Source organism: Panicum virgatum, chromosome 9K (genome assembly GCF_016808335.1).
Source record: "Panicum virgatum strain AP13 chromosome 9K, P.virgatum_v5, whole genome shotgun sequence".
Taxonomy (NCBI): Eukaryota; Viridiplantae; Streptophyta; class Magnoliopsida; order Poales; family Poaceae; genus Panicum; species Panicum virgatum.
The window spans coordinates 1451980-1465530 of NC_053144.1; the positions used below are offsets into that span (position 1 = coordinate 1451980).

Genomic DNA, 13551 nt, shown 5'->3' on the forward strand with positions numbered 1-13551 from the left:
CCACTCCTTGACAACCTACAACAGTGGACGACGAAGAATCGTTAGATTCGACACGAATGTATGAGCCAAGTTCATTCATAATTACCTGTGGTCCTGGCGACTGACACGCTCCAACGCGGTGGGCACCGGAAACTCCTGGCGCTACACAAACTGTCTCATGACTCTCCAGGGGTAATATGCCTCAACCGCGATGTCGTAAACCAGTATGGTTGTAGTAAGCCACAGGCTCGCATTCGCGGAGCAGTGCGAAGACAAGCCTGCTGGTGCACGGGTAGCCACAGCCTCTGGCTGTAAGGCTCTCAGACAACGTCCTCGGGCGTCAGCATGTCGAGCTCCGAAACAAACTCAAGATATGCGCGTCTAACCTGCGCATGCGCCCAGGACCTCTGCAGTCCGAATAAATAAAATTAAAAGTGCGCTAATGCATCGTGTAACAATGAATAACAAAATTAGATTTGTTGCGAACGTACCTGATGCCAGTTCCAGAGAGTTCCCATAGTGGGCCTGTCGTCCTCCTCGTCGTCGTACATGGCCTCGTGGTAAGGCTCGTGGCTGACGATGAGCCGACCAACGGCTAGCCTCTCGTACGACCAAAGTTGCAGCAGTAGTGGGTACCCCGCTAGGATAGCGTTCCCATGTGTCTTTCTGCAGCCGTCGTAGAGTCCACGGTAAGTGGCTGCAAGTACCGCCTCACCCCAGCTGTAGGGCGGTACGTCCTCGTCCCCATCCGCAATCTCCCGTGCATACGGAAGGAGAATCCTATCGACCGAGTTGTCATGAGTGTTGTTGAACATGATGTAACCAAACAACCAAAGCAGGTACGCCTCCAGCGATCTGGTCACACTGTACTCGTCGGCATCCGCAGGCAACAGGGTAGGCTGCATAAACAATTAAGATTAATGGTTTCAACTGACAATGCAACATGTGAATTGTAACAATTAAACTTAAATATGCAATGAATACGTACTATAAATTGTAGGAACCAGGTCTTCGAAGGACCTACTGCTCGCGGGTGCGGGTTGATCGGACCTGCTTCTTCCACGCAGTGAACCAGGGCAAAACGGGCCTCCAGGTCATCCTTCAACGAGGCCGCCACCACACGCGGACCTACAGCCTCCCCGACGCTAGGGAGGCCGAGGAGGTAGGCCACGTCCTGCAGCGTAGGAGTCATCTCCCCACACGGGAGGTGGAACGTGTGTGTCTCCGGCCTCCATCTGTCAACGAGCGCCGTCAGGAGGGATTGGTCGAGCTGAACAAGCCCACCCTCGACAAGACGGCCCAGAGTCAGTATACCGGACTCACGTAACCTACAATAAATAAAATTGTCGAAACAAAGGAATACCAACGAATACATAAGTGATAAACAATAATATTTCATTACATACTTGTCAACCCCAATCGTGGTGTATAGAGATCTGCTCCACAGGTGGACGAGGACGTAGCACCTTTAGGGCTCGGTGCTCAACTGCTGCAAAGAAAGACATGTGGCTCGTGTCGATAACTGGGTCTAGCAAGGAGTCCATCTCCATACCTACATTCAAAAATATATGAGAACACATAGGTACATATATGTTCCATATAAACTGGACGCACAAGATTTATACATTACAGATAGGTTCGATACAAACTGGACGCATGATTGATACATAGGTACATATATGTTCCATACAAACTGTACGCACGATTACTACATATTATAGATAGGTTCGATACAAACTACACACTGGTGGATCATGACACCGAGTGCCTTCCACGAGCAATTCTCGCCGATGGTCATTTGAACGTAGGAGATGCTCCATCTCTGGTATTTCCGGAAGGACCGGCGGCAGCAGCATCGTGAAGTGCATTATGAGGACACTTCTTGTAGTTATGACCCAATGCTCCACATTGGCTACAACACTTTTGTGCCTTGCTTGCCTCGGACTCGTCCATACCATTCCGAATACGACGTGTCTGACGGTGGCCTTTGCCTTTCTTAGTGGCTGGATCAGGAATAAACATCTTATCCTCATTATCCTGAATGAAAGATCCCACTATTCCAATCCCGTATACCTCATGTCCCCAGGTGGATACAGCTGCTTCCTTGCTGAAGTAAGGTGAAACAAATACTCCTGGCTGCAATCCAAACTCTGCACATGCCGCAATGAGATGCGAGCATGGAAAATCCAACAACTTAGGCTTCATGCAGAAGCAGAAGGCTTTGCCATCTACTGTAATCAAACTCTCATGTACCACCCTATCTCTACGGATACCACGACCAGTTCTATCCTTGCATAGAACCTCAAATCTATGCTCCATTATAGCTGTCGATATGACGCGGTGTAGTTTGGCCTTTTCTATCTTCTGTTGCATATATTGTGTCACTCTTGTGCAAAACTGAATTTGGGGGTTGCTGATATTTATGCTTGCAGCCATGTAACGCTCTCTGAAATACTTCATGCACCCATACATGATGAGCTCAACAATTCCCACAAGAGGAAAGGCACGACAACAACACATAACCATATTCAAACACTCTGCATGGTTCGTTGTCTGAATATCATACCGCATTCCGTTAGTATCATAAAGGAATGACCATTTCTCCTTAGGTGCACCTCGAATCCAGTGTGAAAATGACTTCTCAATTGAATTCCTAGCCTCTGCAGCCTGACTCGTGCTGGTTCCTGATACCCTTACCTTCACTTGCTCTGCAGTCAACTGATCAAGCATCTGCCATAAAGCATTGAATTTTCTCTGTTGATTTTGGATGCACAACCTCTTAAACATATCCTTAAGATCCTTGTTCTTGAAGTGGTCATAGAAGTTTGCACCCATGTGCCTAATGCACCACCTGTTGTGGACATCGGACCATAATGGAGGCGTTGTCGCAGTTCCGCGTTGCAATTTCATTATTGATTGTAGCAGACCTGCATGCCTATTACTAATAAGTCACACATCTGGACGTACAGCAACAACATGAACCTTCACTCGTTCAAGGAACCAATACCAACTGTCTAAGTTCTCATTCTCAACAAATGCAAATGCGAGCGGAACTACCCCGATTGCGGTGAGTATCTGACATTTATACCTTCCAGTCAGAAATGTGCCATCAATGCAGATCACCGGAAGACAACACTGAAATGCCCTAATACAGGCACCTAGGCAAAAGAAGGCTCGTTGCAGAATGCATTGCCCCCTAGTCACGGCTGGTACGAGGTATGTGTCATAAAAGCTTCCAGGATTTCTAGCAGCAACCTGGGATAACATACGAGGTAGGTTATCATATGATGCCTCGTATGTGCCGAACTACATCTCGAACACCTTTTGTTTAGCCCGCCATGCCTTCAAATAACAAATGGTGTACTGGTAAGTCTGCTCAATGTGTCGAACAATCATTTTTGGCTCATAATTTAGGTTGTCCATAATCAACCCATATATTTGCTTTGCAACAAAGTCGCATGAAATATTACGATGCGAGGGTTGAACTTCTGACAGCAAACAAGTGTGCTCTGTCACAATGGAACATTTCCAGTTCGACTTTCACTTTTCCTTGAATGCATGTACTCGCCATGGACATCCATCATTCACACACTTCACCTCATATTCTTTACTGCCAGACTTCACGACTCTAAATTCTCGCTTCAATGATATTGCCCATAGTCTCACAGCATCTTTTACGGCTTCAATGTTTGGATATGTTGCACCTTGCACTACCTCATTCCCTCTGTACTCCCACTCCTGATTTCGTACGTCTTCTACGACATGATTGCCGAAATCATGCTCCTTCCACTCTTTTGGCAATGAGTACTGCTCATCATCAGATGAGCCCTCATATTCTTCCATCTCCATTGCGGCTTGGTCTTCTACCTCCATCTCGTCCACGATGCTATGTATCCTCTCTCCCTCATCAGCAAGATCCTGTGGTCCGATGTTTTGGTTCTCTATCTCTTCTGACTCATCTTGCTCAACATAGTTGGTCTCTCTTCGAATACTCGGAGTTGCTTGATCTGCACCATGTTGGATTTCATTTTGTGTCTTCTCCCGAGTTTGAACAAGAATGGCCAGAGGCCACCCACGCTCTAGAGCTGCCTGCATGTACTTCTGCCAGTCATCAGTGCTGTGTATCATCATCAATTCCCATAAATCACTTTCTACCTCCCAATTAACAAGAGATTGGACGGTCATCACATGTGTCTCCGGATCAACACGGAACCCACGCTGCAGCCACTTATGTATGGAATCAAAACTCATCTCCAGAGGTTTATCTATGGCGCTAGATGTGCACTTAAAGACAGAAAGGTCTACTCCATTTGGCCCATACAAAACATTATAGTCAACAAAAAATACTTGAAACTGCATCTTGCTCGACATATCTGTATATCACAGAATACTTATCGAGTCATACTCTTTACTTCACTACCTTATTCAATAATCCGTAAAAACTAAGTATGGATTTCAACTACAACATATAAGTATTCATAACTATGTGATGACACTCAAATTCTATACTGCATATGCGAAATTCTATTCTAAATCATAATTAATTTATAAATACGTCTCTAATAGTACTGCAATTGTAATAATAAACGCGTAGTCTTAATTTCCTAAACTAATAATAAACGCGTATCCTTAAACTCCTACTTAAATGGTTCTACTATAGCACTAATTAATTTTAATTACTCTATAATATCAATGGAAAAATACATAAGTTAAATATAATTATCTGCAGATCACAAGTGCGCAATCCAGCAGGGCTTCGCCGCTTCCCTTCTCCTCACCCCTATCTTTTTTCTGGATTTTGGGTGGAATTTCTAGGCTCAAATGAGGAGGAAATCGGGGTGGAGGCCTTATACAGAGGAGGGGACCCTGTCACCCGAGGGGGGAGGCGACAGGCCCCCCTGTCGCCCGTTGGGGGGGGGGGCGACCGGCCCCCCTGCCACCGAGCGCCCGCGCGAGCTGCCTAGGGACCTGTTGGTAAAAAAAATTAAAAAAGGCCTGTCGCCCAGGCAAGGGGTGACAGGGTGCGACAGGGGCCCATTTTGCAATTTGCTGGAACGACCATATATTTTTGAAATTTTGATTTTTTTAATATAAAAAGGAAAAAATCGCGTAATCCTATATATTTTCGGAAGTTTTTTCTTATTAATCTTCCACTGTTTGAGATTCGTGCAAATAACTCACACCATTAGATTTTCATAACCCTAACACACACTCTCCTACCTCCTACACCCGCCGGCGCCGCCGCGGGCCTCCTCCACCTGCGCCGCCGGCCTCCTCCACCTCCACCGCTGCCTTCGGCACGCCGTCGCCCCTTCCTCTAGTGCGCCGCCGCCCTGCTCCTCCACTCCGACAGCGCCTCCTCCCCCGCTCCCTTGCGCCGCCTCCGCCTCCGCTCTGCCTCGCTATACCGCGCCGCGCCCCACCCCTCCGCCATGCTCCGTAGAGCCGCGCGTGCGCCGCCGCCACCCCCGCACGCGGGCTCGTTGATCCGTGTCGCTGGTGGCCGCCGGAGCCGGAGAAGGATCCAAGAGAAGGGTAGGGGAAAAAAGGCGAGGAAGAAGATAAAGTTTAAATGGGTCTTGGTGGGTTGGAAGTTTCAACTCCTATCTATCTTCCACGAGATAGATAGGAAGCCCCGGAGGAGACAACCCCAGTCTGAGATCCACCGAGAACAGGATGTTTGTTACGTGTAACATTTCGCGTGTAACTGAGGAAAAAAACATTTCGCGTGTTACTTTTTTATTAATTAATGACAGTGTATAAAAATAGGGTGTCAGTGACACCTTAACACCTGAATGTTATTTTAATACAATGGTATATCTAATCTGAGCCATAGATCTCAAAGATGGACGGATGAAAAATTATGTGCTGGGAGCCCTAGAACACGCAGATCGATGCTCGTTCACTCCCGTTATTTATATCGGTGCTCTCTTCAGGATTTCAAGCTCAGCGAGACGGCGACGGTGGCGGGTTGGGTATCCCGGGGAAGCACACCTTGACGAAGGACGTGCTCGGCAGCGCGGCCGACTGGTAGGCGCTTGCGAAGCTGGAGATCTTGAGAAAGCAGAGGCCCGACCCATCGGAGGGCGCCGTCGACGCCACGCAAGAGCTGACGAACAGACAATTGAGCCGGCAGGCGGTGATCCCGACGAAGAACGTCTCGTTGATGGCCTCCGGCGGGTAGGTGAGGAACTGCGTGTTGTCGAGCTGGAGCATGGTGGAGTTGCCGGGGCAGCTCTGGAGGTCGACCTTGCGCTTGCAGCCGCCGCGGGGGTTGGAGGGGTTGCTCAGCTCGAAGTTCCGCGACGGGCACCCGCACACCGGCGACGTGCCGTTGTAGCTGCACACGCCCATGTTGCCGCAGTAGCCGAACACCCGGCACTGGTCCGACACCGCCGACCACTGCTCCGGCGCCGCGCCGCTGCCGCGCGCCGAGCTGTAGGCCCGGAAGTTGCCGTCCGCGTCGAGCCGCAGGAACCGCACCATGTCGCCGCTCTCACCGTAGTTGCTGCTGTACGCCACCAGGGCCGGGGACGCCGGCTGGCCATCGTCGGTCAGGAACACGAGGCCGTTGGTCTGTATCGTGAGCGTCGGCGAGCTCAGCGTCTTGCTCCCAGTGGAGTAGCCCATGTTGAAGTAGGTGACGGTGTTGCTGCCGCTGGTCCACCTGAGCGTGAGGTTGCCGCTATTCTCGTCGATGGCGAAGATGTAGGGGCCGGAGGTGAGGTTCATCCGTGTGGTGAAGTTCTGCGACACGACCACCGTGTCCGTAGGGTGGTCGAACGACTGCCAGAGGATGGCCGTCGAGTTCTTGAGCACGAGGTTGCCGCTCTCCTGGACGGCCGCGGCGGCGACGCCCTGGCCGCCGGTGTTGGACGACCAGAGCACGGCCCCGGATCCGTTGACGAGCTGGAGGTCGCCGTCGGACGTGAGGCGGAGCGAGCCCCTGGAGTCGATGGCCGCGCCGGCGCCCGCGGACCAGACGGGGACGCCCCCGGCGTAGGTGATGGCGGCGACGAAGAGGGCCGGGGAGGTCGGGGACGGCGTGAAGGAGAGCGAGAAGGTGTTGTTGGGTGACGACCACGACGCCGAGTTGCCCGGCGAGAGGGTGGACCCCAGCGGGATGTCCGCGCCATGGGACAGCAGCGGGAGGAGGAGCACGACGCAGCAGAGGAGAGCAAAGTCCCCGGGATGTTGCTGCAAAGTTCTCATCTTTTCAGCGACCCCGGGGCTATTGCAGAGACAGAGATAGAGAAGAGAAGAAAGCTACTCAAGGCAGCAAAAAACACCTCCCTCTCCCATTGCCATGGCGTCTTCTGTTCTCTGCAATCGGTGAGATATATGTAGCATTCGCAGCTGAGAATCTCGTGGGCAGCTTTGACCGACCATTACACTGTTCAGGGTGGAGCACACAAGTGAACAATTGTTCAGGGCTGACTGTTCCATTGTCTTGCTACCTGGGTTGACTGTTCTAGTTGTGGTTGGACCAAAAAGAGACGAGATGAGTTCTGAAGTCCTGACAAAAGAAAATTCCTCCAATCTGTATCTTAGCAGGAGCGCCCTATATATAATTCTAGAAGATCACAGTGCGTACGCTCGAGACGGTTCCAAATTTCCTCTCCCATCTGCGCCTCTCCCTTTGGATGTCGATCTGATGGCCGAAATTAAAGTTTCCATAGTTTGCAGAGATTGGCCGTGCAAACTATAGAAACTTCAATTTGGGTCATCGAATCAACATCCAAGAGGCATGAGAGATTGGGTAATTTTACAATCTAGACCCGCCCTTGGATTAGTTAATCACACTTTTACAAATTTTTCCTCCCACCGAGAAATTTGGAATTTCGCCATTGTCGGGAGTGGGTTTCGCCATTTTGCCATCAAACAAATGGACTTCACCATATTGCCATTATGAAACTACACCACTCCGCCGGAATGCCTTTTCGTGATTTTTATGATTCATTTTACGTTTTTCACTCAATTTTTGAAGGAAACTTCCTAAATTACCCCTGACCCTCTCAACAGAAATCCTCTTCCAAGCTGTACAAGCATCTCCTCGCCGTCGGTTCCTGTCTCGCCGGCGTCAAGAGCGGCAGCGCCCAGGATCCTCCTAGCAAATCGTCTCCTCCTAGCTCGACAGACCTTGTGTCGGCAGTGGTAGCACTTGCTGAGGTCGGCCTTGCAGCCGTCCACTGCGCACGACGGGCACTACGCCCCGCCGGTGCCGCTGGCGCCCGTGCGCGGGCGCTTCATCGGGCTCGCGGACGGCACCACTGCAGCAGCCGCCCCGGCCGACGCCGGCACCGCCGGCTCCTTCATCTGGTCCACGGCGACGCCGAAGTCGCTCAGCCCACCGAGCTTGAGGTCGACGAAGCACTCCGCCCGACTCGGCGCCCCGCGCGCTGACGCCACACAATACCGATGACGCCGCGGCGGGAGGCGCTGCCGTTGCCGTTGCGGCGGTGATGGCCGGCACGGCGTCGTGCTCCAGGTCGGCCAGGTCCCAGGACACCGGCATCTTGAGATCCCAGTCCATGAACGGAACTTGGCCGAGCACCGGGGGCAGGCAAGCAAGCAGAGCAAGCTCCACCGTCACCGTCTCCTCCCGGGACAGTGCAAGGGTAGGCAGCCATGCGGCCATGCCGCCCCCTCGATTTGGCTGCCGATGAAATCGACACCCATGATTTTTGTTGGTTATAGATGCCAGGATGCTGTCGTTTCTTCAAGAGGATTTCAAAGCACAGAAAGGTGTTCACAGCAATGGATCAACATCTGAGTGCAGATTTGGTTCCCAGTTGCAGTCGTGCCAATCATGGTGGAGGGGGGGGGGGGGTTGTTGCGCTCGGGCTATGGCGTGTTGACGGCGACGGCGGCCATGGGAGGAGAAGAGAGAAGGGGGACGAGCAGCAAAGGCAAGAAAGAATGAAAGGAGACGGCGGTGCTCATGACCAAGAAAGGATAGGATTTCTGGTAAGGGTATAAGGGTCCGTTTATGTAACAAATAGAAGAACAAAACAAATGAATTGTAAAAGATTGAAAAGGCATAGCAGCGGTGCGACACGGTTTCATAATGGTAATTTGGCGAAGCCCAGTTGTTTGATGGCAAAACAGCGAAGCCCACTTTCGACAATGGCAAAATTCCAAATTTCTCCCTCCCACCCCTCTGCGTCCCTCCCTTTGGATGTTGATCTGATGATCGAAATTGAAGTTTTCATAGTTTGCACGGAGATGTTGATTTGCATATGATATATTCCCTTATAGAATTTAGCGATAGCAATCCAAAATTACACTGAATCCCCGCTATAGCTCGCGCTAAATCTCCGCTATAGCCCATTGCGGCGATCCTCTCCGAGCACTATAGCAGGGCTATAGCTCCCTATTTAGAACTATGGACACCAGGTCTGTCTATACAGCATTACGGTAGCAGCACGGTGTTGTCATCCTTTGTCATCATATGATTGCCTGTTACTCTATTTACACGAAGAAGGGGCACGACAGTTGTACCATTGAACAGTCCGTGCCTACACCTTACAGGCGTCAACGAATTCGACATTTGGTATTGGTACACAGCCAAAGGCGGGAGGAACAATTCAAGATCGACAGAACAGAGACGGAGAACAACCAATTCAAACAGAATATTCAGCGGAATTTTACGATTAGTCGATATCGTCCTTGGAGCATTTGACAGTGTTGAACTTGATCTGTGATGAAGTTTTGATCAGTTGAGGAGGCTGATTTCGTCTTCAAGCTTGTAATAACTGTGGACATGTGAGCAACATTTGTTCGTCGCTCATTTTGTTTTGTTTTGACTATGGGCGCTCATTCAGCTCAGATTTCTGATAGCCGCGATCGGGTTATAGAGAGTTGTCCTAGGATGGAAGTATCATAATCAGATATGGACACAATGTGTTCGAACCAGAATTTTTAATTGTTTGAAATTTATATGGTGTATACTACTAAAGAGGATGTTTCTTGCACTGCTACTCCAAACAAAAACAGAATGCCTGTATCCGTCTTAATTCTTTTTAAGGACTCTTGTATTGGAGTGTTTGAACGAACAAAGACCAAGACTGATACAAGTCGGTATTGCAAAGGCCATAGTATTTCTTTGTTCCCGCACGCTTTGCACATGGACCAGTTTTTGTTTTGAATCCGTAAATGGGCCGTATTAGGAGAAAAGACACACACTGCCGCCGGCATCATTGGACCGCTTGTGGCCCAGTCTGAGATTAGTTTAGTAAATCCCCCGATCCGATTCCCGCAACAAACGCTGCGTTCTTTTCTTCCGTTTCCAACATTGTTCATGATCATGACTTGTTTCCCTTCGGCCGTGCCTGTTTTTCGTCTACCAATACAAAAAGTCTCCGAGTTCAAAAAAAAAGTCTCCGTAGACCGTACAAACTTGCAGCTCATGATCTGCTGTAAGCTTGTGTCTGTTTAGTAGATGATTCGCCGTTTCGTTGGGATAGTGATGCACCGGTCGGTGTTGCTGGAGTCGTAATGGGCAAAATGCCATAGAATTTCTTTGAAGAAGAAAACACCTACCAAAAGTCGAATTCGTTGACACGTCTATTGTCTCGGCGCGGACAGCCACATATAATTGTCCCTTTTTGGTTTTTGCTTCTAGTAAATAACCTATATATTCTTTCATCGAGGGATCATATGAGAAATAATAAATAATGGAACATATTTCACAAACAGTACCTTTGAAAATTGCAGAAAAAAAATAGTACAATCACGCATACATGTGCGTTATTTTCCCTTTTAAATGTTGTAACGACTGATGCATATAAAAGTATTTATAACTTTTGGAAGTTTTTTTTATTTAAAAGACAGAAAAAATCTACCTGAGGTTATGCTTCTTTTGTCTAAAAAGGTATTTCCTTGTGTCTGGCATAGAAGTTAGTATGTTGATAAATTGTTTGTGTAATATTTTGCTGGCGTGTAGATTTAGATGGATAGCATTATTAACATACTACATTTTCAAAGAGGAACGAAGATAGAATCATAGCAGACATGATACAGTTCTCCAACGACCATCCTAATACTTATGCCCCTATTTAAAAGCCGTTTTTTGGAGTATCATGTGAACCCACCTGCCCTCCGCCTCCCCATTATTTATACAGAGATAGTCAACCAAGGAAGAGAAAAACAATTGCAAAATTCGCATTCGGTGGTGTTTCAAGTTTTTTTTTAGACTGTGTTCAAGTTCATCATGGTATGCATCACTTTGGTTGGCTGTGTGCATCCCGCTATGCGGGATCAGGGGTATGACATTTTATCAATTCAATATAATACTCTTGAAGTTTAACAAAACTTTCTTATTAAAAAGGTTCATGCTATGCAATAAAACACAAAAGGGAATACTGAGCTGAGCTCTTCTCTTCTGAAAAAAAAAACCAAAAAGAAGGCAGGAACATCAACATGTGTGGGTAAGCCGGCTAGCCGCCCATGTTGACCTTGACCCACCCATCCGCCACAGAAACCAGTCCAGGCTGCACGGCGGCACCAGGTCAAGACTCATCACAGCCGTCGGTAGTGCCTTGGATGGCCCCTGATTGAGCCATCCCAGAGACTGACTGACCGACTCCAGCGGTGCGGTGCCGTCGTTGTCTCGTCTGTAAAATACGTACCGTGCAGCTACCGTAATGCTGTGTAGAGCCTGATCTAGACTTGATGCCCCTGAACTGATCAGAGAAAAAATCGAAAAATCCATGACGTCCCTGATGTTTTCCCCTTCTGTTCTTTTTTTTTCTTGAAACATCATCTGTTCTGTTCTTGGTCGAAACATAACTGGAACTCTAGAAGTCTAGAACAGTCAACCCCGAACGATTGTTCACCAGTTTGCGCCACCATTTTGAACTGTTGATATTGGCCCCGGTGTAAAAGCATGGTCTAATCTTCTGTCAAAGCTGCCTACTGCTACTACAAGAATTGGGAGGTTTGATTTGACATTTTGACCCAGCAATAAATTTCTTTTCTTCGTTGTTTCTGCGCAAGTTTCTTCGAGGAGCCTGGCAAATGTGCGTCACTGTCACTATCGCTCTAGACGCTTGGTGAGTGACCCAAACCGGCGACAAGAGGGGGTTGAATGGGAGCCGATCAAAATTTCTTACGAAATCGATCTGTCGGTCTATATTCTAAAAATCACCGTAAACCCTCAATCTAAGGTATGAGAGAATAGCTATGGACTAGCTATCTCACAGCAGCACACCCTAGATAACTTCGCAAAAGCATCGCAAAAGCAAAACGAGACAAATCGCAGAACTGTCTGCCTGGACCGGTCTGACCGGTGCAACGAATCGGTCTGACCGGTCGTGGCAGCCTGAGAACAGGTCTTGACCGGTCTGACCGGTCTTACCGTCCGGTCTGACCGGTGGCATCCAGAAAAACCCGTGCGTCCGGTCTGACCGGTGGCACCCAGAAAAGCCCGTGAACAAGACTTCAAAAGAAGAATATCAAGCAAACGAAGTCCAAATCCAGCGAAACTTGGAGGACACCTCCGCAACTAACATGCGAACATATCCCCAAGAGATCTTTCCCAAAAGATCAAAGAAACTTGAGGATTTAAGGGAAGATAAAGAAGGATTGGGGTTTTCTCAAGAACTAAAAAACTTCAATTCGTAGGAACTCATGATTTCAGAGGGTTTGGCACGAGGCTAGGGGTACGGGAATCACTACAAAGAGATCTACGAACCGTCGCGATCATGTGCACCAAAAACGAAACGAAAATCCATCACAAAAGAGCACAAGAGGGACGAGATTGAATTGATTCAAAAGCCCAGAGGGCATAAGGAGGATTGTGCCTCCTTTCCCAATGAAATACAATACAAAGTCTCACAAATCCATAATAAAATCCTCTCTAAAGAGAGGAACAGGGAGGGAGACACAGAGGCGGCGGCCTGGGAGGAACAGAACGACCCACGAACAGAATACCCAGCCACTCCAAACCTAATACAAGTGAAGTAGTATTTATACCCGCGGAGACCGATCAGACCGGTTCCATGGACCGGTCAGACCGGTTGGTTAGACCGGTCAGACCGGTGCCAGGGTCCGGTCAGACCGGTTGGTCTGCAGAATTTCCCTGTACACGATCTCATATGACGGCTGAGGTTCTTTATTCGGAACGAAGTCTTCTCCACGATTTTGGAAGGTCCGTGAAACTCGGGTAGATGGCCGATTTTGAGAAAACCGCCAAAACTCTACGCGCGGGAAGATTCCCGCCTCCACGCCGTGGCCCTAGACGTCGTTCCCGCCTCGGCCTCCTGACGGCCCTAGACGCCGCCCGACGCCCGTTACCTCCTCGCCCGCAGCGAGGCCCTAGACGCCGTCGACGCCCGTCGCCTCCGCCAGTCCCGAGACCGACGCCCGTGCCTCCACGACTTGGCGTCTTCAACCGCCGTCCGCCTGCTTGGTTTTGTGGCGTAAACCAAGAAACCCGTTTTCCGTCGCCGCTTGCGCCCTCGATCCAGGAGTGGACGCCACAGCTGCCGCCCGGTCTGAGCTCCTCCACGGCAACTCTCCGTCGACACTAGACGTCCGTGTACCTCTAATCTAAAGACCAAGCGCACGATC

General features: G+C 49.3%; 1 protein-coding gene across 1 annotated transcript; it reads right to left on the reverse strand.

The window, feature by feature from the left end:
* Positions 1 to 5687: 5687 nt before the first annotated feature.
* Positions 5688 to 7281, reverse strand: LOC120649166 (G-type lectin S-receptor-like serine/threonine-protein kinase At1g34300). Its single transcript, XM_039925876.1, has one exon. The coding sequence runs from the start codon at positions 7189 to 7191 to the stop codon at positions 5926 to 5928; it is 1266 nt and encodes a 421-aa protein (XP_039781810.1). The 5' UTR covers positions 7192 to 7281; the 3' UTR covers positions 5688 to 5925.
* Positions 7282 to 13551: the final 6270 nt, after the last annotated feature.